Here is a 22,582-nt window from a genome sequence, read left to right on the forward strand (position 1 = left end):
ACTTTTTTTTTTTTTAACATTACCTAACATTAAGATGTGTTAAGCAAAAACTATTGAATACTTATATATCTTTAAGCATTCAATCCTATTGAAAAGCATGTAAGTGAAGTTATTAAATGCACTTAGAAATGTTTAGCAGAGGGGAAGTTTCATTTTCCTGGTGTAAAATACTAGAAACTTCCAGAAGAAAGGCTTTGTAGTAACATTGGTAAGGAGAGAGAAAACAAGGTACATTTCTCACTGTCCAGGGTAAAGTTCCACTGAATCGATAGCATCTGTGTTTTGCAAATTTTTTATTTCCATAGAGAGAGGTGAAAAAATCAAGAAGCTGAGAGAAAGCATAGGATTTGTTTTGAGGGACCACTGAGAAAAAGACAGCAGATGTATTCTTTGCACTTTGTATTTTCAGAGGGTGAAATATTAAATTGCAAGTTTTGAGTGCAGAAATATTGTAAGAGCAGATGATGTGTTGGGATTGTATAAAATTACGTAAGTATTAATGGTGTCATGTGTTAAAGTCTGAACACACTATTTTTGATTTTAGAACGAATAGGCACAGCTTGTAAATTGTATGATATTTTTTTTCTTCCATTATTTATAATGGTGTAGTCTAATTTGATAGCGAACTGAAGGAGTCAGGTGCCTTCCTCCTGTTGGGATATATACATATATACAGGAATAGATACATATGTATAGAGGTGTATGTGTACACGAATATGCATATATGGGAATGTGTATGTGTACATACATACAAACATACATTCCAGTATTTATATGTACACGAATGATGTCTAACATTTACATTATGTTTTCAACTGATTTAAATCATCGTATCTATATTAATTCCATTGATTAATAATGCAGCCAGGAAGGGAGGAAAACTTGAAAAGAATGAGATGTTAGTCTTACTCTATTGGGTGAGGGAACTGAAAAGAACTGGTACAAGATATTCATATCTTATAGTATGCACGCATGAATGTATTTTTTTATTTGTGAATGGAAGTCATCTGTATATGCTTAGGAGTATAAATATATATTACTTGGGAGTATGAAGTTAAATAGGTACTTGTAAAAATTGTTGTTTGCCTTAGAAGAGAATCAATAAATGTGAGTACTTATTGTGTAATCAAATCTGAAGTTCTTTGACTTTCAGCCTGGTCCCTGTCCTAGAGGTTGGATATAATCTGATGTTCATTAATCTTGAAAGCTAAATATTTGAAGTGTCAGTTGTATAGACTACAGCCATGGTATTTGGATGCAGATGTGAGTAGTAGCTGTGAGTACATAAGGGAAAGAAAACAGTAATAACTGAGTAGCCTGCTACAGACGCAAATAGAATATTCTGCTTGGAGCAGACATGATTTCAGTGGCAGTTCTTTACAGAATGAGTTTTTTTTACCTCTTCTTTAAAAAAAAAAAACGCGTTTGTGAAATTAGGTCTCTGAGTTACCCAGATGAGAAGCTACTCATGGATTATTGCAGAAGTGTTCAGGTTATGATACCATTCAATTGGCTGTACTTATCTCATAGTTTGTATTTCCTCAGGGAGCTGATATTATATAGTTTTATTAGTTAGGTTACTAGTCATTTTCTCATAGAGTAATTAAATGTCATGATGTTACTTTATGCATGTTGAAAAGGCAATTCATATTCTTATATTTTGTCTTATTAAATCCAGCATTATTTATCATTCAAGTAGGCATTGGCTTCATGGCAGAATCTCAGTTTTATTTTTTTTTAAAAAAAAAAAAAGGAATTTCAAAAAATATTTTTATTCTTGTGTTTTGGATGTCTTTCTGGAAGTAATAATCAGAATCATCATTATAAATGCGTGTATTCTGTATATAACAGAATAAGATTATTATAGTCTGAGGACAGACTATGATAGTTCTAACTTATTAGTGTAAATTCTGCTGAAGTTAATTACAAAGTTCAGGTTTGCACAGTTCTATCTTACAGAAGAAATAAAGGCTGAGTGTATTGATCTATAATGGCCAGTGCTGGCTTGTATGTGTTCTTATATTGCCAGTGCTCATCATTACAATATTTGAGGGCTTTCTGTTTTGTATTAAATAGTTAACATCTGTCATTCAAGAAATGATGTAGAACTTAAACATACGCATTTGAAAATTTCAGATAACTCATATGAGTAAAAAAAAGGAGCCAAGGGGAAACAAAGAATTTGTACTTATAGGAGCTATTTACTTCAAATAGGTTGTAAGAGGATCAGATGGAATGTGTCTATATGTTCAAAAAACATAATAAAAATAGACATCTGAAGGTGTGCTTGTTCTAAAAGCGACCATCACGGCCATTGCAAGTGTTTGTATATACATGTGTGTATAGGTATGTACATATATCTATATAGCCAGTGCTTTAAAGCCAGTAGTCCAGACACCAAAATTTCAGTCTTAATGTCAAGCAATTCTGCCGTTGTGAGACAAGCTTAAAGGTAACTAATGAACATATCTGATGGCGTTCTTCTAGTACAGATGCATGAGCACTCTTCCTTTAAGGCAAACCGCTACAAAAAGATCAGTTGGTGGTACGCTGCCTGTGGGAAAGTGAAGCAGGTAGAGTGACATCAAGAACTCTGGAGGAAGCAAAGAAAACATCATCACTATGATCTTATGAATATCTATCCTCCCACCCTCAAATGGTGCAAGGATCTCAGCAGTTACCTTTCAGGCATTAGCAATGAAGGTAGACATTCACAGGCCATGCTTCGGTTCCTGTATTAGTAAATCAAAGAGCATCCAGGGATGTCTGTGGACACAGGAGTGCAGGATAGTGCTAAAGTGATGCTAATAGTCCCACACTTCCTGTTAGTTTCTGCTAATTTGAACTTCCCTCCCTTGCAATTATTTATGGGCATAGAGTTTGGCAGTTAGGAGTTTTGCAAGTACTTCCTAATAGGCAGTTTTCATGCAGCCACACTGTTCTCAAGGAGTTTACTAGAATAGCTGCACTTTTCCATACCTGTTGGTTGCAGTGCTTGAAGACGTTTCTGGGTACATTTAAGTAACTAGTTCTGAAGAAGCATGTAAGTTTCGAAGTAGAGTCCAATGAATAAAACTTCCCCCAACAAATTCCAAATGTAAATCAGTGCCATGCCAGAAACTGCATCTCCCCTGGTACAAGAACTGCGAGATGTGTGAAAATTATGCCATTAATCTCAATGCAGTGGTGACTTAGTCATTGGATTTATTTTCTGCTAGCACATAAGGATCAACAAAAGTGTAGGTAATACTTTTTTTGAAATGCTTACAGACCAGAAACACTAAAGGCAGGCAGAACAAGCGAGAGAAAGGTACAGCATGCAAAACTGTTAAATATGGCATTCAGCTAATCCATAAACCCTATTTTGTTTTTCTTTATATGCTCTTGGATTCCAAATCTTAAAGAATTCCTGATCAGGGTCTCCTTAGTCCTTTCTGAAATATATTTAGACATTTAAAAAAAAAAACCTGTCGTGTTCTGCAAATTAGTAGAGGTTTTTTAAGTGTTCAGTCTTGATCCATTTCTGCCTTAATTATAAGCAATGTTAAGCTCCCATTGGTGTTCAGTCAGGGCAATGCTATGCTAGAGCTGAGCATTTCTCATCTCCCCCTGCACCCACACCTCCCACACCCCCCAAAAAATGAATTGGACCTAATAAATACAGTCTATTTTATGTATTAAGATTTGATAGAGACTTTTCTGGTGGAAAGGCCTACTGAACACAAGGGAATTAATAATTAATTTGTTGTGGAAAAAAATGGGGTTCTTACAGACTTTCAAGATCTGGATTAAGATCAAGGATTAGGATTCTACCTGTCATCGAAACTAAAGGTTTTAATCAAGGCATTGCAAAAGTTGGTGGAAAGATTCCTTTTGAGTTTAATGGACATTTGATTCAAGCTTTTGAAGTTTAAGTACTAATTACTGAGTTTATTTGGTAAACAACAAATTGAAGTCAGTTCCTGGCATCTTTTTGCTTTGGAACATAAAATATCTAAACTGACTGTTTCTTGTTCTTAGCAGGCCCTATTTAATCCATTGCTAAGTAATTGTTGATTTCATGTTTTTAATTGTTTTTGGCAAGTGCTTTTCAATTAAAAAATGTAATGTGTAAATAATTGAGGGAAACTCAGCATATGTTCATGAGTATCTATGCAGAGGAAATATGCCCATTTAAGCAGAATTTCCCCAACTGGTTTGCCTTCAGGCAGAAATAATTTATATTTAGACTTTAAAAAAAATAAAAAATAAAAAAAATAAAGTTGCTTCTGAAAATTCTCATGCTTTTTTGAGTAATTTTTGTGAATTTGTTTTAATTATATTATCATATGATTATCATAATATTATATAATATTTTGCTAGGAGATTCCTAAGGATATCCAGAATAAAATTCACCCAGGGGATGGATGGCTCACATGCACCTTCTACATTAATATAACTATATACCATTGTCTGTATTGCAGGTCTGCCAAGTCCATTTAAACAGCAAATCTTCATTGTGCTGTATAATGTAGAAATGAAAAGTGCACCTTTACCATCCAATTACAAAATTAGAAATGGCTGGTAAATAAAATAAACCAGTGGGACAACATTTATGAAGTGATAAATTTCTTCACTACACATAGAGTGCAGAACTGTTACTGATAACAATATTGCTGCATCTGATAAACTAGCCAACCTGTGTATTTAATGCTGTGTTTCCACTGTAGGGTGTAAAGCCAGTATCTAGAGGTCCATACTGTTGTATTCAGAAGTACAGGTCTGACACTGGAGGAGGGAAACCTAAAATGGATCACGTTTCTTTTTTCAGATTCAAAAGTCAAAGCTGCAGCTCAGCTAATAAAGGCCTTTTTCGTTTCATCTATCCTTGCATCTGTGTTAGGGTTTCCTTTTTGTAAGGAAGGCCAAATTGTGATTTTTGAGAAGAGATTAGTCTCATAATTTCCTTTCTTCTTTCTTTATCTTTATATTGGGATGTCTCATAGTTTTGACCAAAAAGAGTAAGGGGATTTAAAGATACAAATGCCAATGTACTTTTTATTATTATTATTATTATTATTATAGGGAGCCTGAGTGCTGGTCAAAATATGACAGTGGTCTAAATAAGGTGAATGTTAGATCTAGAGATTTAGACTGTATATCCTTTGAGGCCGGAACCAACTTTTTGTTCTGTGTTTATACAATACCACTTCCTTTTTGCTTCTGTAACACCTGCGCTTGGTAGGATTCAGTGTGTGCTGTGATAAACTGAAAGATTTACGTGGATGTGCTGTTGACTGCTGTGGACGTCTTACCAACTCTTAACAAATGAAGGTGAAGTTCATTCCAAATCCACTTGGGGGACAGGATTATCACATAGACTTGTTTCCTTTGTAGACTAAGTAAAAATGTCTTTTTGTAGTGTTTGTTCTGTAGAAGTCACATAGCATGTTTATCTGTGCTTTTAGTTCTTCTTTACATAACAAACCACATCCAGTAGTAACCAAATACCATCAATCTGACATGATATCCCCCACTCCAGTTGCGTATCCCAGATTGCTAATTTCTAAGATTGATTCCAAACAATTTTTTCAGAAAAAGGACTTGACAAATAGCTCAGATCTGAAAACTTATTCACAGGTCCCAAAATCCTGTACCTTTGGCTGCATATACCCATTGCTAAATTTTATCTTTGAGCTTATGTAGAAACATACACTTAAAAAGAGTCTCTGCGTTAGGGAACTTTATAAAGAAGTGTTTCCTTAATGGAAATAGAGTTCTGCATGTCCAGTTTGACCATTTTAAACACTTCTAACATTTACTTTTCACCATATAAACTGACCATAATTTCTGTTATTCTGCATTTGCACTATAAAGCAGTTATATTTTTTTCTGATTGCTTAAGAATGGAATGCATAAGTTAGCTAGGAAAAAAATAAAAATAAATGTATAAATAAATATAAGTAAATAATTAAAATGTTTTAAGTAGAAAATTACTAGGAGATCAAGTCTTCAGATACAATGCTTTTCTCTGTCAGTCAGTGGCAGACAGAAGCAGCCATAAATCCAGATAGATTCTTGGGAAGGACAGATTTAAAAGGCTTAATTAATTGAGCTCATCCTTGTGCAAGTACAGAATGTAGTTCCCAGATAAATGACATCTTATTATTACACGATTGTTACTAGTGTTGAATTGGCAGGTACTGTTTTAAATTGATGTTATAGAAATTGTGTGTTTTCAATTCAAATTAGTATACTCTTAAGAAAGTCTGAAAAAAGCTTCTGAAGACACAACGTGAAAGCAAAAAGGGCCTGCTGAATTGATCAAAAAATATTCTTCAAATAATTTTTATTAATTTTTTAAGAAGTGTTGGTAGGCAATGAAGATGTTTTGAGTAACAAAACTCAGTGAGAGTTCTGCAGGGTTCCTATTTTCACTTCTGAAAATTAATACTGTGAAAATGTCTTCATGCTTCTCCATCAGTTGATTTAAATCAATGTGTATTACCACTTCATTGTGTCTAATAATATTCTTTACATTAGGAAAAAAAAACAGGTTTGCTAAATCCTTTCACCAACACTACCATGTGCCTATGCTAATTCTTCAAATGGAGAATCTTTCTGTTTTGATGTAACACCTAGGGACAAATCTGTATTCTTTGTAATGAAAAGCTTTTCAAAATATTCATAGCATTGCAATAGTGCTAATTCTAATCTGTGTAATTTGTGTTTTCCATAGAAATTCTATCACATATGCAAAAAAAAAAAAAAGTGTTCTTAGGTATTTGGTGACTGTAAAGTTCAATTCAAATAGTTCCTAAAATTACTCAAAAAAAAGTATTACTGTTGTTTACATTGAAAATTGAAAGATATCCTATCAGAAATATTTTAGAAAAAACATTTTATGTGCACTTGAATATAATGTGTAGCACTCATTAATTGTTTATATATACATATCAATAAGAATCATATCCTTTATTAAAGTTTGTTGTATCAAATGTTGTCCTGTTTGCTTTATGTGCATGTTCATAAGACTATGGCATCTAATGAAGAGAACTTTTTAAAGTATTGATAGCCATGAGTAAATTATACAATGTTTCATCTGTGTTAAAGATTCAAAGTCCAAGGTCTTTGAATAGAACTTAGAATAAAAATGTAATTAGGTTACATCCCTAAAGTCTGATATATCTTTAAACAAGACTGCAAATGAAACTTTATTAAAACTTCAAATGAATTATTTCTTTGCTTTTTTAATTCTTCTCTTTCATGTCTATTACTGACATTTCTGCTTGTATTTTACCTGTCTTTTCCAGGTATTTTAATTATTTACTGCTTAATGAGTAGTTCTGAAATGAAGCTTCATTCAAAGCTGCCCACTCACTAACTTTTTTTTTAAACTTTTATTTCTTCAAAGCTTTGCAAGGTGTTGGACAGCTGAATCTGCAGTTGTCATCATATTAGATAAACTTTCCTGAAGGAGTGTTTCCTTTTAGTAACTGATAGAGGAGATGCTATTTCCAGAGGTGCCTTCTCTGTGGAACTGAGAGCTGATTGGAGTAAAGCTATTGTCAATGGGACTGCATTTCCACAGCCATTATCAGTAATGTGTAGAATTCATATGTAAAACAAACATTACGGAACTATTAATAAAAATATATCTTACTCTTCAGAGAATCATATAATAAATCAAGTGGAAAGGGACCTCAGGAGGTCATTAGTCCAACCTTGCTACTCCAAGCATCCTTTTGAAGTAGATTATCTGCACAACAGCTCTGGTGCTGGAGCATTGCATCTGATATTAAGTTTATAACTGGATGCTGTGGAAAGTAAGTGGAGTAGGGGTAGAATCTGAATAAACCCTAATCACTAAAAAAATTATTTAAACTGAGGTAAGCATTTGATATGTGTTAGCAAAAATGCAATTTCAAATGAAACTAATCTGCTTCAGTGCCACCTTCTGTATTTAAAAGATAATGATCATACATCCTTGGAGGATATATAAACAATGATATAACTTGTTTTCATTTGGTTATATCAACCTTAAAAAATTAAAATAAAAAAAATGAAAAATAAATAATTTTTCCCTGAAAAATAAAACTGCAAAACTTGTCATATTTCACTATTCATCATTGCATTTTCACCTCTCTCCTCTCTCTGCGTTTGGTACCTGCATATGAACACTGAAATATTTGTGAAACATGAAGTTCAAACATCTCGCTTGAATGTAGGCTTGCTTGTAGTCAGAGGCTGGAGCCCTAAATTGTGAGCTTTCTGAATTTACTTTGCATTTTATATAGCCTCTGTAGGTAGGAAGCACTTTGTTGATGCTTTGCAAGTATGAAAAAGAAGTCTTGAATGTTACCAGGAAGCAAGAATTCTCTTAAAAGGGGTACACTGAACAGTACTCTGCTGCTGTTCAGTACTGTGTCTGCAAAGTTCTCCTCTAGATTACAGTTGATTTATATCAAATAGTATTTGTTTATGTACAATCAAGTCAGAAGGCGGCATTTGACAAATGCTGCTTTCATAGAATATGTTAACCTAAAAAGTTAAAGGAATTTTAATCGTAAAACAAAATTTGCTATGTTGGTTCCTTTGAACATGGATGTGTAACAGAAGAGTTAGTAGAATTCTCATATATGACCTGTTCTCTTTTTTTTCTTCTTTTTTTCCCCTGAATTTGGGCATTGGTCTTGGAAGAGTACGTACAGTTAGTGTTGCAAAGTCTTCAGAGATCCTAGATTTCATCTCAGACCTAAACTTCTGTGAAAATGCCCAAAGCAGTATTCTTTCCACAGCTAAGTAAGTCTAAAGTAAAAGGAAAAATCAGTGAAATAAAGTGGTTCAGATAGTAAGAAAGTATTTACAGATGTGTTTCTAACTTCTGGAGTCATTTAAGAATTACATTTAGTGTAAAATCACTCTTTGATTTATCATAGTCTTTCATGCGTGTCCATATGTTGTCGGTTTTGTCCCACTCTGTGAAGTACATGCAAGCTGTGTGCACATACATTTTCAGGAGAAATCATGTAATTGACACCAGATTTTCTTTGTAGACTTACTGTGAGTTGTGGCAATAGGTCTAGAGAAGTAGCAGTATGTCTCTTAGAGAAAATATTAGAAAGGTTTATGTAGAGCCAGAGGCAACTTAAGAAGGCCTGGAGCTAACCAAGAATGTTGAGGGTACAAAATTCTCTAATTTGGTGTAGTAAGTGAAAGAAAGGCAAGAGAAGGATATTTGTTCTGGGCTCCTCTGCAAGAGTGCCTGTTCCTCCTGTACTTCCCATGCTTTCTTTTAAGAACAAGAAGTTTTTTCACAGCAATTCTTCATCTGTTAATGTGCCCTTCAGTTAATCCAGTTTTTCCTCTTGCTGGTCCACAGTAAACTATCCCCAAAGCAGCTGTTGTTTCAGCTGCACATGGGAATCCCTTCCTTGTCTGCAGCCTTTGTAGCAGAACCAGGGGAAGGGATTAGGGACAGACAGGCAAGCAGACACTGAAAGTAGTGGTATCCCTAGTTTATGAGGCGTCCCTTAAAAAATTCTTTAAACAACATATTTTTAAAGCATTTTTAATATCTTATGTTGATGATGTGCTGTAATACAGTACAATAAGTGATTGTCTCTACTCTGCTCTTGTAAGATGCCACCTGGAGTAATGTGTTTAGCTCCAGGAGCACCAGAATAAGAAGGACATGGATCTGTTAGAGTGATACATACGGTATCACTATACACAGTGATGTAGCTCTCACTAGATTACTGGATTCCTGTGGTTTTATTTTTCCTTTTGGACAACAGATAGTTGCTTAACTAGTGTCAGCAGAAATTTTATATATATATATTTTATTTATTTATTTATTTATTTTATATTGCAATACCAAGGGTTAGCCCAGCAGTTCTTGGCCCGGGCAGGTGAGCATAAAATACCATCTTGTTGCATTGCAGTCTCAGTACACCAATGCCATATCCCAGGCTGTGTGGTGCTCAGCTTTCCTCCTATCTCCTTCCTTCCAAGCCTCAAGCTTCCTACTGCTCTGGCAAGCTTTCAGTTGACCTAGAGCCTCTTATATGCTCTGGGGAGTACATTATACTCTATATAAGTAGAGTTATGCTACTGGTGTATTGTCAAAGTGGGAAATTGGTCAGGATATGCTGTGATGAGCAAGCATGTTCATTACAGTATTCTTATTAACTGCCTATGTCATTTTGCTAAAAATCTCTGTGGCATCTTTCTAAACAATGTTGTCAACTCCTGTATAGTAGATGACAATAACTATTTATATTAAAAGTGCTCTCCTTGATTTATATCTGATGATCAGTTGTGTTTTAGAGGGACCTTGCAGAACTATGGAAAAGTTTTATCCTAAATCTTTTTCATAATTTTGTCTTGCTGTTGCTGATTGCTATATAAACTTGGGGTTTGCATCTAAGATCAGTTCTAGTGACTTCCGTACAATTAACTTGACCTCAGGAGTCCAGGGTGGTTCAGCTATTTACTGAATGAGAACTTGCTTTTCTGGTTATTGTGAGGTTTTTTGTTTGACTGCCCAGTGCGTATTGAAGATTTATAAACTCTGTAGATAGAGGCTTACATTGGAAACTGCAAGATTTTTAACTATTTCAGTCTGAATAGTGCTAACATAGTTATCATAACTGAATGTCGGAAATAAAAATAATACAAATAGTTCACGCAGTTAAAATGAAATGTAAACCTGTATCTTTTTAAATGGTAATAACATTTTTTCCTTTTCTTTTTGCTACCATTATCTGTTGCTTCAAGCAGATTTTATGTCCACACAGTATGGTTGAAAGAAATGATTACAAAAGATGTCCTACTTCTAGACTAAAATATACTGCAATATATATGTAAAGCTTTATTGTTCCTTTTGGTTGTTGTTTTAAGCTGAAGTGGAATGTTTTCTAAAGTCCTCAACAAATGTCTACAATTTAGAATTAAATGTGCTTTCTGCATACACCAGTGCTGTTGAAGAAATGTACCTAACAGGCCTGTCACTTTTTTATGCAATTGTTTCTGTGGCATTATTTTCATTGGTAAATGTACAAGCTGGTAGAAAAGGAAATCATTAGGTACTTTCAGTACTGCTGAGGCATGGAGCTGGAACAGGTCAGTCACTGCATTTTGCAGATTGTGACATTTTAAATTACCTGTTCACTACTGGAAGCAATCTGTGGACCTAATTAACATCTCACCTAATTAATGTCAGAATTGTGTATAAAGAACTCTAGACAGTTTTGCACTGAATTTATTTATTCAATACCATATTATTCAAATCTGCTATCTTTAATTTCTATACTGAAAACTTCAGGTTTGTGTGCTGTGTTCTTAAGTGGGAGTAACTCTTTTTTTTTTTTTTCTTCCCTCCTTCAAGTAATCAATGCACTGCTGAATGAGTTCATTTTAATGCACTCAATCATGCCTCTAATGTTTGTAGCTTACGGGCGCAAGCATCAGTAATGCAGGAATGTTATATGGCTTTAGTTTGGGCCATTTCATAAAATATTCATGGAATCAAAAATGTGCATCAAAATAGCGGCTGGGAGAATTACATTTATGTGCCTGCTTTTATGGCAGCTTCACATTTAAACCCATTTGTGTTAATATCTAGTCAATCTTTCTACTCAAAAAAAAAAAAAAAGGGCAAAATAGAAGTCACCATTTTGGTTGAAATTTCCCCAAAATATCTATTTTGATATAACAAATGTATACTTTGGAGTAGGTTTTTGGAAGAGGAATTATAAAAGAAGTTTCAGATAATATGAAAATGTTTCTCTTCAGTATTTACAAAATTACATTGAGTTCTTTTGTTTGAATTAATAGATCTATTTTTTGACGTCTAAGCAACTAAGTTCAATGAAAGCCATAGCACAAATCTTTGTTCATGCATACATAGTTGCTGTGAAGATGAGCATCATTTCCAAAATTTGATACGTTACTGGCTGAGTCATGTCTTTGTCAATTATATCATTTTGATATAATTGTTTAAAACTGATTCTTTACTCACAAAATTATATTATGACAATGTTTACCTACCATATATGATTAAACTATTTCAGATAGGGTTTCTTTTGTTATGCCCTGAGTTCCATTGAACTATAACACTTTACTAGTGGTAGTGTACATGTTGTAGGAGTTTCATTTCTGCTTTACGATTCCTTTTATAAAGCTGGAAGAGGTATCAAAGATTCTTAACCTCCATTTAGTATGCACTGAGCTAATTTCTGTGTGGCAGTGGGAAGAATAAATATGTAATTGCTGTTAATGTTGTTAACTGGAAATAGTTATACTCCTTTCTGTCAGATTTTGCAAGTAGAATTTTCAAATACGGATTTCCTAGAAGCAATTTTGTATGTTCTCTTTGAATTCTTAGAAATATAAAGGATATAATTCTACAGACTATTTCAAATTAGTTTCCTACTCATTGTTTTTCTTCTAATTTTTCTTTATGCTTTTTTTTTTCAATTAACAACAAAAGCTATTTAAAACTCTATGTTGTCACTGCTCAGATTATTTTTTTTCTTATTCTCAGAAATGCTTTTCAAAATGTTTAGACAGCATCCACCTCTGCCTGTGCCTAACAGTTACAATAGTTAAGAGTTTAAAAATCAGAATGCACTGGCCAGAGCAATTCCGACTGAACCAACTCATCAGAGTAAATAAACCTGCCATCCCCCTGAAGACATTATCTTTCCACAAGCATTTGAGGTTCACATAAATATTATTGATTAAGTAAATAGTATGGTATGTCATTTGTCAATGAGAAAAAGGGATTTCAGGTGATTTTGATGGAGAAATGAATTTTGATATCTAAAATGTTTTACCTTCCACAAATTTGAGAGGTCTGCAGGTTGCAAATTGCTAGTATTTCTTGAAAGAGCCTTCAGTCAGCAAATTTCCATCTGTGTAAGGGCTTTCAGGTCAGGAATTCCATCCCTCCCTTGTTTTAGCAAATATTTTTTAAATTAGCTTTTTTTTTTTTTTCCTTGTCATCATCTTTTTGGCATTTTTGTGACCAGAATGTGTTGGTTTTTACTTCACAGTCTTTATGGGTAGTTCAATGAAGTATTTTAATTTAGTTCCATTTGAGTGCTACCAGAAAGAATATACTACTTCTGTATTTTGAAGCTTGATGTAGATGGGTTGTTCTCTAAAGAGTTTTCATTGAGATCTGGCAAAAAGGATGCCAGCTCAAAGCTCTTATGGTTAGGCCAACTCTTAAGAACTATGGGGTACATGGAATATATGAGTTCAATTTCCAAACTGACAAACTTTCTCAAGGGGATGTTGCAAATGAGGGAGCATGGATAGGAATTACCATATCTGATCATCCTGACAATCTAAACAATAGTTCTGAGGGATGCACATGTAGTTAACATGAATGTCCGTCTAAGAGTTTATATTTAAGTGTCTTAGGAGAAACTCAGATACTCTGTTCAGTTTCAAATTGTGTGTCCAGTTCATACCATTCATTTGTTTGCTATTTCCCATTCTTACTAGAAGTTTTTGAGTTATACATGAATTAAACTCTTTTATTCTAGAGAATCCTTTACAGGTGTAGTAAAACTAGACCACATAAATGCATGGCTATATCCTTTGGAAAAGACAATCCGTTGGTTTGTAGACTGTGGGGAGAATTTCAAGGAGGACTCTTATCCTTGTGAGTATCCAAGTGGATAGAATGCTAGATCAACCTGTTAAACTTAAACTTATCTTCCCATTCTTTGTTAGAAAACCAATACCAGTTTCTTCAGTTAGTATCTAAGATCTGTGTTTAGCAACCTGGATAACTGCAATTCTGTTGATTTCTGAGTTGGACTTCCCCTAAGAAGTTATCTGGATAGGCAGAAACCCAAATAAAATTTGGAAGTTTCTTTAGAATGAAAAGTGATTTGGGTTTTGCACATCTGCATCTCCATTTCCTGTTCCATCTACCAGCACTCAATCCTTAAACTAAACTGGTTTTGGTCATGATAATTTCACTTTGCATTTCTGTTTGTTCAGTGTTATGTCAAGTATGTGATATTTTAGAAAAAATATATACATGTTTTCCTGTCAGTTTACAGGGTCTTGTACCTACTGTGGCAGTAAGACTTTTTCCAATATCTTGGGCCATCTCTTCAAAACCTGTCCTCTGCTGTGGTGGAACCGAGTAAGGCCGGCTGTAGGATGTCCTCCCTTTCAACTGGCACTTCACTCTTGAGCACTGTTGGGTTGGCTGGAGGCCTGGGGAACTAGCCTTGTTTTGCCTTACAATGCTTAAAGCAGGTCATTCTCTGAACTGCTTTCCCTTCCTTTCATACAAATAGAAAACAGGATCCTGCTTCGATCCTTCGTTCTCAATTCTTTAACAGTTCTTTTTGTACTTTGAATGCAAGCACTGTAAAAAGTCTGCAAAACAGTACCCATTTTTTACAGATCATGTTTCAGAGGAGGTGTTAACTGCAAGCACATCTAAGCAAACTTAGTTAATTGCCTGTTTCAGCTTTTAATAGAAATAATAATTGATATATTGATTATCCATGGGACATAACTCCTCCATCTCTCTCTCTCTCTCTCTCTCTCTCTCTCTCTCTCTCTCTCTCTCTCTCTCTCTCTTCTCTCTCTTCTCTCTCTCACACACATAAATTGATGAAAGAAGGGTTACCTTCACAATTCTCCCTTGCTATAGAACATCCTTTGTAAAACAAGGTACTGTGTCCAGAATGTATTTTGTATGCTAATGGTCTTAGCTTACCTGCTTTCTACTAGTTTTCCTCTAACCTTGTTTCCTTATGTATAAGGAAAAAAAAGATGTTCTTTCAAGGGGCTTTGAATTTCCACTGTCCAGAAAGCCTGGATATCTCCTAGACTGCATGTAAAAAGCTAGCTGAAGCTAGCAAGGGAGGGAGGAACTAATTGCATGTTCAAGTGAATTTAACTTTCTCCTTAAAGATGTTTGAGTAGCTTACATTTGAAGACCTTAAAGTGTGTTACTCTAGGCTCAATACTTAATGTGTTAGTGGTTCATGCCCTTCCAGTAATCTTACAGCATAGACTCACCAGAGTTGGCCTACTAATAATCCTTGAATAAATTTCTTTGTATTGCTTTGTCTTTTATCAATTCATTTATTTAAATAAAGGTTCTTTTCCACAGTTTTGATACCTCTGTTTTCCACATTGCAACAGGTTTCCTTTATGGAAAAGGAAACTTGAGGAACAGATTGAGCCGTGACTGTTTATGCATACATCTGATTTATTTTTTTTTTTTTTTTTAATTTGGGATCCACAAAGGCTGTCTTCATGCATCTATAATGGATGTGTTTTCTAGAAAATTCTGTCTTAATACCCTTGGGATCATAGACCTTCAACATTTTGAATCTACAAAGAAAAGCTATTTTAAAATGTGAAAAGTTTAAATTACAATATTACTGGTAACTGAAATTTGGCAGTATGTTCCAGCACCTTAGATATAGTTAGACATTGAAGATTTCTGAAAAATCTGTGAAATGATTGGGATGCGATTTACTTTCTAGTGATAAAATGATTATACACTAATAACTTCTCAAAATGTTGATTACACTGATTGTAATTATGAGTCACATTTTTCAGGTCATGTCATGAAGGCTGCTGAGCATTTTGAAGCATTTTATCAATTAACAGAGGGCTCAACATGGAAGGATGAGACAGGCCGTACTTACAATTCACTGGCATGTGAGCACCTTTGGAGAATTTATACATTACTAGCAGACAAAATGCTAGAAAACAAAGAACAAGAACAGGCCATCAAAATGCTAAGAAAAGCTTTCAGAATGGCAAAAGAAGGTAGGTGTAGAATAACTTTCCCGTTCCTCTATTTGATGTGCATGCCCTGATTTTCCCAAGATTGAAGTAGGAAGTGTTAAGTGTTCAACTGAGTGATTATTTCCTTTGAAAGTCAAAGACAATTGCTATCATTACACTTCCAGATCTCACTAAAGCAGAAAGACCTTGCTGATGACAAAGAATGGTTTAGATTCCTAAAAGCTTTATCTCCAAAAACCCAATATTGTGGGAGAACATTACTGTATAAAACAGTGAACCCATAATCAGAAAGTGAGTTCACTGATGGAAGTTGAGATTTTTGATTATCTAGTCACTGTTGATTTGGGAATTTTTGAGTGATATTATCTGCTGGATATCTGCCTTTTCATTTTACATAGTTACTTATTACTTGCAAATGAAAATAAACACCATCTTCCAGACTTTTTTTTCCAGTAGTTTACTACTACTTAGTTGTCAAAAGATGTTTTTAGATGTTCATTTCTACAGGCTTTGTTTTTGTTTACAAATTATTTTTTAATAGATGCCCATGTTCTGGAGGGAAATTTTTCATATATTATTATATTTTATATTTTATTAAACAGTTCATGATCAGAGAACAACACATTAAATTGATTGTTCTACATTACTTACTGAAAGATATTTTCTCTGATTTTGTTGAACTTTCTTGTTGAACTTTGTTTAAATCCATGGCCTCTGTTTTTAATTACCTATCTATATAGAAGCAGCTCTGTTTTGGATGGAAAAAAAGATAAAAATGGCAAAGGTAAGGGAAAGGAAAAAAAAATACTACAGTATATAAACATCTACATGTTGTTTAATAAACTGCAAGACCTGTCTGTGCTAATGTAATTTTGTTAAGACTGCACTGGTAACTGTAACTTTAATCTATTCTTCAGGAGGTGATAAAAAGATGGAAGGAGAGGCTGCATATTGCTTAAGTTTGGCGTATCATTTTGCTGGAGAAGAAAAGACAGCATTATCAGTAAGTTTATTTTAAAGTTGCTTTAATTTTCACAATGCCTTTCACTGCCTCCTTGGCATCTTAGGAGTTTTGTATAGCAGAAAAGGTGTGGAGAGGCTTGCCTTACAGACCTTTTATAACTGTATCTAGTTCTGCAGACAGACATCCAAGTGGCTTAAGCAACTTTGGTTCCAGTGAGTTCCAGAACAAAGTTGAGGTTTCCAGGCGTGGTTCTGTAGAAATAACATAAATTGACAACTCAAGTTATATGTGACTAGTTTTTCTCTCCTGTATTCTTACACACACAAAATAATTGTACCTAGTTTAATTTAGCTATGATTTTATTAAAAACAACCCCCCATACACACACAAAAAACAATTTTTGAAAGTAGTTTGATATAGCACGTTTGTGAGCAACAATTAAAACTGTCAATCCACACATAGAGCTTTTCAGAATATGTAGGAGAAATATGAATTACTTTTGGTGTGAAAAGCTGTAGTGCTGATGTAATCTCTTCTGTTGATGCATGACTTCAAGTTCCTGTTCACATGTTTCCCTTGAGCTTCCCATACACGATAATTCAAATAGTGAGAATTCTGCATGTGACAACTCTGGAAGGAGGGTTTTTGTAGTTCATCTTAGGTCAGTGGGTGAAGAAAGATAAGCATCAACTTGATTTGTCTGTGCCAGTCATCAGAGAGGTCTCAGTTTTCAATGACCCACTGAAAAATGTGGGAAATGTATTTTTCTGAATGTTTTATCCATGATTATTGCAATTAATCAGCTGGACAATTTCTTTTTTTTGTTTGTTACTTTAACTGTGCAGTGACTCAGTATTTTATAAATGAGCATGGTTTATAGAGAGCATTTTTTTGTTGTTGTTGTCGTGGCTGTATATCTTTCTCAGAAGGAGACCAATAGAAGTAATAGAGTGAATGGAGTGTGAGTTTAAGGATTGCTTACTTGGCTTCTGCTGTGTAGGGTGGGTTCTAGATTTCTCTTGAAATATGCCCTTACATGCTTTTAATGATTGTGATATGATTTTTCCAAAAGTTTTTGACCATCTTTATATATAATTCTTCAAAGCTGATAGCCTTTTCTTCTAAATCAAATGAATTCTGGAAAGTAGAATGTTTATGTTGTAGATAACAAATTTCTACTCAAAGAAGCCAGAGAATCTGCTCTCACATCACTTTCAGTCCAAGTCTGTAGCTGAACATGAAAATATCTCAGAATGAGAAGTCTGCATAAAATTTTATGAGATTATATCTAAGGGTTGTAACAGCAATAAAAGAGATGATATTTGATCCCAAGAAATACAGTATGAAAGATTAGGATAGAGTTGTTTTTGTGCTGAGTTTCATCTGCGTTGTTTTTTGACCAACAAGTATGAAGGTATTTTTACCTGATCAACTATTCTTGTTAAGTTTCTGAGAGTCAGAATAAGTTGATTGGATGATGAAGAGCAGTAAGACAAATAAATAGGCTAAACAAAGCCATCATGCACATTTGATCTCTTCTTCGCAGTATAAATTCATTAATGAACAAGACTGTACAGTCTCTGTGCTATATAAGGGATCAAACTACCCTTGAAAGTATCAAAAATATTAGATGCCCTGGCATTGTTTCCTCAGGGTCCATTTTCCTTAAATTTTATAGCTACTCCTTTCCCAACATTGCTCCCCCATGTCCCCTGCCAAAAAGTGACAGGAATCACTTGGAAGTTCCATTTCTTTTCTTTTTTTTTTTTACATACATAATTTATTTATATATTTATTTTAAGGAATATTATGGAACCTTGAATTTTGTAATGTACTACTGTTAATTTAAAGTGTATACATAAAAGGTTGTGCCTATTGTTTTTAGCTTTACAAAAACAGTTAACAGGTATGGAAAGCAATATGCACTTTAATTAAAAGGGAAAGAAATTCTCTGGAGTACAAAACATAAATAGATAAATTTTATTAGAGTATACAATGGTATTTTACCTGTAATGAAAATATCAATATTTTGCGATAAAAATAAGGATTTCTAAAATAGTGACATTTCCAATAATCTTACATAAGAAACCAATAAAGTACTTTCATTCAGAAAATATGTTGTACATTATGGGACTAAGAAAAAGGGTAACATTTTAGTTCCTTTTGTGCTTAGCAATGATCAATATAGACAGCAGTAAAATATCAGTGGTTGACAGTACTGTTGAGCACAAGTTGTCTTCACCCTCCAATTAGAAATCATTGCCTAAAATTTACCCTTCTGTTCTCAGTTTAATGGTCTCCGTATCCAAGGGGAGCTCAGATGCTTACAGAGATGAAATCATTGCATCCTGCTCCCAAAGGACTACTGGTTATCATTACACATAACATGCAGACAATACTGCTAGGAGCCAGTTTGCCTCATGGTAATATGTAGTTCATCACCAGCTTCTGTAGCATGCTAAAGAGGTCTTGCCACACAGCTTGGGACTACTCGGGTGTAGACTCAGGGGTCTCAGCAGTTATTTCCCTGCTTTGCATCAGTTTTCATCTTCTTTATCCTTTTGTGCTGTGGTCCACCTCAGGCAGTCTCCTTCTAGGGGAATCTGAAAGGAGCAGCTGTTACAGATACCATTTCCTCCAATTGTTGCCACTTGGTTCCTTTTGCTGTTCAGTGTGCTGCTCCCTCCCCCAACACACACACACATAGCATGCATATAAACTTGTTTCATTCATGTCTTCTTCCAGAGTGGAGAAGCATATGTTCAAAATATTCATTATCTGATGCAGTAATTAAAGGTTGAAATGATTAAGCTGCAGCCTATTACATCAAAAATATGCAGTCACTTTGTATTGAATGGGCTATTTTTGTTGGAGAAAGGTTGTTTTTTTTTTGGTGTATAATCTGACATAATTTGATTTGGTGTATAATCTGTACAAATTGATTTAATTTTATTTGATATATTTGATTGATTTCAGTGGACCTACTCAGATGTAAAAACATAAATATGTGCAAGTTTAAAAGCCTAAGAACTAATTATGTTCAATATCAGTGGGCTATGTTCCTAATGTTTTTTATATCATCTGTTTTTTTATATCATCACCAAGACTATTGGATTTTCCCCCAAATATGACACAAAATATTAAAAGTACTCATACTATAGATTTTATCTTAAGCATTATAGATTTCATCAGGGAAAGTTCTGCACCTAGACTAACTTTAAAGTGAAAGTTAGTGTTTGTTTTTCTTTATGCTTAAATAACAAGTGAAGTATTAAGTGAAACACGTTTGTGTCATTTGAAATCTTACATAAGGTATTGAAATCTAATGATATGGGTTTTATATACATTTATATATACACTAGACTCTAAAGAATGCTTCAAAGTGTTGGGCGTCAAGGATTTTTTCTCTTTCAATTAGTTGCATCTCAAATTATCAGGAAGATTCCAGTTCTCATATGTTTCTGAGCATTTGTTTATTTCAAAGTGTTCTTTCATTTTTGGTGTTGAGTCCTGCATATGTGTATCCTTTCAGATATGTTACATATTCAAATAATAGAGACGGTGTTCTTGAGCACTGAGACTCATGCCAAAATAATGTGGTAATTTACAACATAATGTCACGTGCATCAATTGTCAGAATTATGGTATACAAGCCACAGGCATAAAATTATCAAGAAAATTTATGAACTTATAAAGGCATCTTCACATTCAAAATGACCCTATTAAAGTAATCAGAGGTGATTTATGACCATAAAGTTAATGTCTGAAAAAGTCTGTATCAAAACAACTGAAAATTTTGTTTTAATTCATGCAAGTAGAGAGAATGTAAGTAAATGTATCTGGGATGCAGATATTCTAAAGTGATTGTACATAGTATATTTTATCTAATTGCATCTGTTATATTTAATTATATAGATAATGCCCATGTGTCTGTATGAATTTGCACATCAAGGAGGATCTTAGCAAGTGAAAGAACTCAAAAAAGTAGACTGCATGTTATCCTCTTTTCTCCCATGCATTGTAAAAGGTGGCTGAGAATAGTGAGCATCATTCCTTTGAGGTTTGCTTGCTATTCTAGTGCATTGCTAGGAGGCTGAACTTCAAGACATGTTTCTGCAGATGGTGTCTGGATAGAAAACTGAGTTTAGATTTAAGCTTTCATTGTTTTCACTACAGAAAGAAACACTTAAATGGAGGCTCAGAAAAAATGTCAAAAGATAGTATTGAATAGAAACTATTTCAAATTTCCTCTTTTTCATCTGCCAGATTGTCCTTTATCCATTTATAGTGGATATTTAGCCATTACTGATGAAGTATAACCTTCTCAGCCTAGCAAATGGGGTCACATGCTTGAAAAGGCATTTAGCATACAAGTTTAAGAAAAGCTGTCGACATTCCTAGAGGCCTTGCTTTTATTGAAGCAGTTTTTGAATTGTTCTTAAAACTGTACTCGTATATAAATTCTGTATTTTTCATATCTAAGGAATAAAAGACCAGACAAAAATCTGAGTCAGCCTTGAAGGTAAGCACTTCTGACTGATCTTTACTCTGATAGTGGATTATGTACAGAGAAAGATTTTCTTCTTGAGGGTCTGGAATTAGTGAGCTAGTCTTGCAACTGATTAAATTTCTTGTTTCTGAGAGGTTCCACTGCTGCTAGGCATTGATGAAGATAGGATGAAAAAAAAAAAAAAGGAACAATTAGTACTGGTGGTGAACTTTGCCCTGACAAAATACACTGACTCAAATACTGAGGGAAGTAAGAAATTAGGGATTATCTGAGTTGAGAATCCTAAAGAAGAGCTGAAACTTCAGGGAAGAAGTGAATGTCTGATCATTCAATCAATTTTTTGTTGTTAATTTAGCACTTAATTCTTAAAGTGAAAAGTTTATTTTATTATTTGGATATGAAAGTTAGCAGTCTCTTAGTGAAGGATGAATTCCTTCTGTTGGCTTAATTTGGATAATCGTTTTCCTATTTGATCCAGTTTCTTGAAAACCTGATTAAAAATAGGTGAAAAAATACCAAGTAGCTCTGAGATGTAATGACTGTTTTCCTTCAGTACTTTTCTGCATACTGCACAAATTCACACCTTGGTGATATGGTGTCCAATACAATTGCCTTGGAACATAGTATTATTTTCCTTTTGAGCCTGCAGTTCAAATTATATTTTGCTTGGTTAATGGCATCAGGATAGCTCCCCTCAGTAAATTAGAGATTTGTCAAGATAAATGTACCACAATAATACACTTTGTGAGAAAGCAGTCTTAAATGCAGTGTTGCTGCAGAATTACAGTAGTCAAATTACACAAAAATCATAGAGTTTGAGGAGCAAGAAAACATGAAATATGTAAAACAAGCAAAACTATTAGTTCATGCATTACAAGCCAATCAAAAGATTGTCAGATTATTAGCATGTCTTGCCATAGCAACAGTGAAAGTAAATGCAATATTGACTTATTGTTATCAGCCTTCCTCTTCATGGGGTCTCATGTTCTGTAAGACTACCAAAGGCTACCAAAATGCCATAGAAGTGTGGGTTTTCATCTCGGCTGCTACGATTTCAAATGTAATCATATATACACCCCAAAAGAGCAAGAAGATAGTGAGCTGCAGATGTGACTGTACATTCCATTAAATAAACCTATAAGACCTTTTCTAAATTTTAGGACTATGTGACCACTGGTGTTTTCAGGAATCTGAATATGAGTTTAAAACCCCACTTCTTGGGGCTATGTGAGGAGGACATTGTTCGGTTTGTGTGTTTTTATTTCCAAAATGGTATGAAAGTTGCTGGTTTTATGTATATTTCTAAGGTAGCATTGTTTAAAATATACATA

The 22,582-nt window shown here is 34.2% G+C and overlaps 1 protein-coding gene across 3 annotated transcripts in view; it reads left to right on the forward strand.

The window, feature by feature from the left end:
• Positions 1–22,582, forward strand: part of TTC29 (tetratricopeptide repeat domain 29) — a 132,117-nt gene that overhangs the window by 35,000 nt on the left and 74,535 nt on the right. For all 3 annotated transcript variants that reach the window (XM_040556625.1, XM_040556626.1, XM_040556624.1), the window contains 2 exons: positions 15,586–15,798; positions 16,695–16,780. In XM_040556625.1, coding sequence (XP_040412559.1) covers positions 15,586–15,798; positions 16,695–16,780 — 299 coding nt within the window. The remainder of the gene's footprint in view (positions 1–15,585; positions 15,799–16,694; positions 16,781–22,582) is intronic.

The sequence above is a fragment of the Cygnus olor genome, chromosome 4, assembly GCF_009769625.2.
Source record: "Cygnus olor isolate bCygOlo1 chromosome 4, bCygOlo1.pri.v2, whole genome shotgun sequence".
In the NCBI taxonomy this organism is placed as follows: Eukaryota; Metazoa; Chordata; class Aves; order Anseriformes; family Anatidae; genus Cygnus; species Cygnus olor.